At 35.8% G+C, this 6,000-nt stretch overlaps 1 protein-coding gene across 1 annotated transcript; it reads left to right on the forward strand.

Moving 5' to 3' along the window:
* Positions 1 to 3,143: 3,143 nt before the first annotated feature.
* On the forward strand, positions 3,144 to 5,482 carry LOC127557033 (gamma-crystallin B). The gene is made up of 3 exons (XM_051990517.1): positions 3,144 to 3,152; positions 3,239 to 3,481; positions 5,155 to 5,482. Exons 1-3 carry the CDS (start codon positions 3,144 to 3,146, stop codon positions 5,428 to 5,430), a joined length of 528 nt encoding a protein of 175 aa, XP_051846477.1. The 3' UTR covers positions 5,431 to 5,482.
* The last annotated feature ends 518 nt before the right edge of the window (positions 5,483 to 6,000 follow it).

The following is a 6,000-nucleotide window of genomic DNA, read 5'->3' on the forward strand; positions in this document are numbered from 1 at the left end:
ATCTCACTATTTTTTTTCCTCCAAAGATATGGATGCCCCAAAGAAACCCCCTGTTCCTTAATTGTCAACTAATAATGTCTTCCAGATGCTTTGATCATAACTTTGAGAGGATATCCTTTCCTGTTGAATCAAAGGCTCCTATTATCGGCTCAGGATTGGATGATTTTTTTTCTAAACCTAAGATAAACTGAGTTGCCTTTGAGATAAAATATGTGCATAACACTGAAAGTACCCTTTACTAATTCCTTTGGACTACTCTGACCCTTGACAAACTTTTGGGCTTGAAGATTGCTTGATCAGAAAAGGCTAGTTTTGATCAGTGTTCTCTATTTTTATCTGTTTTAACTGTGGAGTTCTAGCAATCTAAACCCTTTTCTGTGCTCACCCAGTTACCATATTAATTCAGTTCCTGATCCCTTCTTACCTGGAAAACTCAGTAACTTCTAACAAGTTACTCCCTTTCTTAAAAGTTTTCCCCCATGCAATCTATTTTCCACACTGCTGCTAAATGATTTTCAAAGATACAGAACTCATCCCTTTTTAGTAAATTTCTTTCTGTTTCCTCTAAGATAAAATATAAATTCCTCTGTTTGCCTTTTAAAGCCTTTTACAATCTGGCCCCAGTATATCTCTCCAGGATTATTACACATTACTTTTCTTCTAGATCTCTTTGATACATCCCAAATGGCTTTCTCTTCATTCCTCACATGAAACTTCATTTCCTGTCTCCATACCTTTGCATCAAATTTTCCCCATGTCTGTATGAGGCCTTTGGGCAACAAATCTCTAAACAAATCTCAGAGAATCTCTGAGGATTTAACTGCATTAGCACCCTTAGAAATGTAGTTCAGTTTCTCAGATGGTACATTCTTACCAACTCAGGAAGAGATGGCCACTCATATGCACTTTGGACCAGAATGAGTAGGATTATACTCCACCTGGGCAACCAATGAATGAAGATCAATGTGGGAATGATCAGAGAATGCAGAAATGGAAGGATTCTATAAATGGAAATCAACTTTAAGAGTTGAGTAACAGAAGTGTTACTTGCTCCCTGTTTCACTAATCTTAAGAAAATGTCTGAAAATTTACTGACTGTGCCAACTCCAAGACATTGCTGGAGAGTTGGCGAATTCACTTTCTGCTTTGTCTTCCTCTGCTTTGTTACATGTGGTCTTAAGTGTTCTCTATCCCCTTAAATGATTTACATGTAGTTTGGATAGAGTTTTATTTTTTTTTTTTGCTTAGGAAAAAATTAAGATCAAACCTTAATTACCTTCTTAATATGTATAATGCATAGAAAGCATGGATGGAGAGTCAGGGGAGTCAGTGTCTATTTGAATACAGAATTTAATAGATGAGAGATTATATCTTTATTGGCATCCAGAGCTTTCACAGCTTTGAGGGTTCTGTGTTTCTACAATTTTTACTAATAATCTAATAAGCTTTAAAATAAAGAATCAATGTAGGTTGTGGGCCAAAATTTACTCCTGGGTTTAAATAGGGGGTTAATCTTTTTGTTTGTAGCAATATGATTCTGGATCAATGTGATTCTGGAATAGTAATCACTACCTAGAAGTGATCAGAGAAGTGGAAAGGATAAAATGAAAAAGAAGCAGTGGTCAAAGAGAAATTTCTGCCCAAAACTTACTCTGAAGAAGGATATAGACATAGAAATAGTCTGGCAATCTGTTCCTTCTTTTTCCAGAAGAAATAAAGTCCTCAGACAAACTCTTCTGTCCACAGTGATACCTGCTGTTTATATCTGGAGCCCATTTTGCCTAATAGAATTCATTTCTTTCTCCAACATGAAGCTCATGAACCACTATCTACATGAATTCTTTCCTGATTCCCATAACTGATGGTCCCTTCCCTCTTTCTCTTATATTTAATAATTTTGCATTTATTTTCTTTATACTTACTTTTCAATCACTCTCACTGTAATGAGGGTTGTTAAAATATTTTAATTATCATCAGCATCTTCATCATCATTGTTATCATTATCCATTTATATATTTGGTTGTAATGACTCTGTAAAGTAGCTAATACAAGTTTTATTTTACTCATTTTTCAGATGCAGAAACTGACCCTCATGTGTTACTTGCCAAGGGTCATACAATTAAGTCATAGAATTATTGATTTAATACTGAATATGACTTTAGGCACCACCTCATCCAGCAGAATCATATTATAGATGGAGAAACTGAGGCCCAGAGAGGACTGGTCCAAGTTCATATAAACAGTAAGGAACAGAGCTAGTTCTCAAAGCCAGGTCCTTTGACTATAAATCTAGTGGCCTTTCCATTACACCACGCTGCCTTTCAGTGTATTAAGTTTTAATATCTAGCTAAAAACATCATTCAATTGCAAATTTTATTGTGGTGGATGCAAAGAAGAAGGAAACAGAAAAGAGTTGTGTAATGCAGGTTTCTTTGGTTAAGGTAAGATATGAGCAGAATATCAAAATAGCTTTGAATCTTCAAAGTTTAGTATGGAACCTGGTGGAAGGCAGTGAGAAGAAGGAAGGGAGAGATGGGGGCAAAAAACATGGTAGAAAGAGAGTAAAGATAAATTTTATCAACTTGGCAAATTTGTCTAAATGAGTTCTGATAGGAAACATAATTGTCATAGTAATTATAACAGCAATTATATGAATTAAAGAATCTCATACTTTTCAAATCAAAGATCTTATTCGATCTCTCTCCTACAGGGCATTATACTGTGATCAATTATGATTTTAATCCATATTCCAGGATGAATAATCTGCTTAGCTCAGTCACAGTTAGAAATTTAGTTGTACAGAATATTCCATAGAGGGAAGTCATGGGGCAGAACTATCTCATTCTTTCTCTTCTCCCAAATGTAATTATTCTGAGTGGAAACCCCTCTCACTTCAAAAGCAACAACAGTGTTAGTGAATTAGGACAATTCGAACTCGCCAGAAAGAGTGAAAGGGAAACATTCAATGATTCCCCCTGACCACGATCACAGAAAAGAAAGGAACACGGAAAATCCCCTTACTCACCAAAATGGGCTCCGTCTGTGTTATTCCTGCGGAGGCAGCAGGAAGGGTTGCTATATATACAGTAGCTTTCACCACAGCGGCAAACAGCATTGTGTGAACGACTCAATCTCTCTCCAAAATGGGAAAGGTAAGACCACAGGAAAGCAATGCTGAACCCGTGTATTTATACAAGAGGATGGTTTTCTCAACCCTCCCCAATATTTCATTTTACAGATCATCTTCTATGAGGACCGCGGCTTTCAGGGCCGATCCTATGAATGCAGCACCGACTACCCCAATTTGCAGGCCTACTTCAACCGCTGCAACTCCATCCGGGTAGAAAGTGGCTGCTGGATGGTTTATGAGCGCCCCAATTTTTTGGGCCACCAGTATTATCTACGAAGGGGAGAGTATCCAGACTACCAGCAGTGGATGGGATTCAATGATTCCATCAGGTCCTGCCGAATCATCCCCCAAGTAAGTATCATTCCATTTGAAAGCTTGTTGGAAAGTCAAGTGCCTTAATTAGTTCTTTTCTCAAATCAAATCTAGCTAGCCAGTGGTTGCAGCCTAGCCTCAGAGAATAAAGTGTTTCTCTCAGGAGTCTAGTGACTGGTAAAATCTCTCAATCTATTGATTTTTCTTTGGTTCTGTTGCCTTTTAGTTATAGGACACCAGGGTCAATATTTTAAAAGCAATAAAGAAATTAGAGAGGTACAAAAATTTTTGAGTTAATGACTGACATGGAATCAGAAGGATTATAAAATTAGCCTCACAAGTTTTATCAAAGAATAACTGCTCTGGTTCATGTTGAAATTAAATCCAGTACCTTAAATTTTCATAAATATAATTTAGAAATTCTGATTGTATTCAGATATTTTGTGTTTTCCCACTATTCAATCAGTCATTCCAGAAGATATAATACTTAAAACCACTAATCTTAGTGGTGATAGAATGAAGGGAAAAAATGGGGAGGAGGTAGAGGTAAACTGGTACAGTGGCACTTTGAGGGCACGGTGAGAAAGTCTTTTAATATATTCTGTGATTCTGGGGAAAGTATCTGGGAGTCATTGAATATTTTGCTGGAAAGATAATGTAATATAATAAAAATAATGCTTAAAGAATATCTCTTGCTACTGAGGATGGGATAAGACAGAGGTGATAGAGTTTGTACAGAGATAGCACAATTGGTATAGTAGATGGATTTGAAATCAGAGGAGCTAAATTCAAATTGTAACTCTTTCATTTACTATCAGTGTGACCTTGTACAAATTATTTCCTCTCTCTTAGCCTCAGTTTTCTCATCTGTAAATTGAATGCGTTGAATGAGAAGATTTCTAAGGCTTTTTCCAGTTGAAATCACAGAATTCTAAAAATGGAATCAATAAAACAGCCTGCATTCAAGGTGTTTTGGATCTGGACAAGGCTGTGAAGATGGAGAGAAAAGGGAATATATAAAAAGCCTTATAATAATAAAGGTTTAAGAATCCCGGCATTGGAAAAAATTATTAAACCTGGACTTAGGGAAATAGTTTAAAGATGATTCAACTTAAAATGAAAATATTTCATGCTTAGCTTTCCAGTTCACACTTTCCCTCATCTAATATTTATGTAGCACTTTAAGATTTGCAAAACACTTTACTTATGCAATTTCCTCTAATACTGAAGATAAGAATGATCTTACTTTAAAAGTAAATCTTATTTTAAGAAAGCTATTTCATAAAAGACAAATTGATAAGGGATGCATTGGATTACTGGACTCTATTTCTAGCCATGCCTAAGGATCATTATGCAAATAGAAGATTGTTGTTGTTCAGTCCTTTTTCAGTCTTGTCTTACTCTTTGTGACTTCATTGAGGTTTTCTTGGCAAGGATACTGGAGTGGTTTACCATTTCCTTCTCCAGGTCATTTTACAGATGAGGAAACTGAAGCAATCAGGGTTAAATGACTTCCCCAAAATCACACAGCTAGTGTCTGAGCCCAAATTTGAACTCAGGTCTTCCTGACTCTACATTCAGCAAGTGGGGAGACAATTTAATTTTCCACAAATGTTTGTACTGATAATAAAATTGGAATCAAGAAGATTTGAGGTAGGAAATTTTTGATTACTTTCTGTTTCATCACTGATTTCTTGTTTCTATTTTTATAGCACTCTGGCTCCTATAGGTTGAGATTCTATGATAGAGATGACTTCAAAGGCCAGATGATGGAGCTCATGGATGATTGTCAGTCTATTCAAGACCGTTTCCATATGAATGAAATACGCTCTCTCAATGTGTTAGAGGGCTCCTGGATCCTGTATGAGATGCCCAGCTATAGAGGAAGACAATACCTTCTGAGACCTGGGGAATACAGGAGATACTTGGACTGGGGAGCCATGAATGCTAAAGTTGGTTCTTTTAGACGGGTCATGGATTTTTACTGAGATATGGTTACTCTCAGTTTTTTTCATTTTAAAATCTAATAAAATATTTAGTTTGTGTTTCCAGCACTAAATGATTCCTGTCTTTTTTCCAATCTTATTAATTATTCATTTGTAAGAATAACATTTGGTTAAGCATTAAAAATATGCACACATGATAGGAATGAGTATTTGAGTAGAATGAATGGTATAGGAGATAATGTTCCCAGCACTGTCATAATATCAAAAACATATCTGATTAAAGAAATGTTTAATTTAAGTTTAGTTACTAAGGCCATATTGTATTTTTCTGTTTTTTTAATCTTTCTCTATGTTCTAAAACAATATTGATTAGAGGAAAGCAAATTAAAACAATGTGGAAATATCATTTGCCATCTATCAGATTGGCTAAAATGACTGAAGGGAAAAGTGACAAATGTTGGAGGGAATATGGAAGAAATTGTGACACTAATTCACTATTAGTAGAACTATAAACTATTCCAACCATTTTGGAGAGCAATCAGGAATTATGCTCAAAGAGTTATTAAACTGCCCATATCTTTTGACCCAGAAATACCAATCAATACTAGGTCC

This window comes from Antechinus flavipes, chromosome 3 (assembly GCF_016432865.1).
Source record: "Antechinus flavipes isolate AdamAnt ecotype Samford, QLD, Australia chromosome 3, AdamAnt_v2, whole genome shotgun sequence".
Lineage (NCBI taxonomy): Eukaryota > Metazoa > Chordata > Mammalia > Dasyuromorphia > Dasyuridae > Antechinus > Antechinus flavipes.

Excerpts from the sequence above, each read along its gene's own strand:
- LOC127557033 (XM_051990517.1), top strand. Across the intron at positions 3,482-5,154 it reads CCTGCCGAATCATCCCCCAA|CACTCTGGCTCCTATAGGTT; the intron begins GTAAGTATCATT and ends CTATTTTTATAG.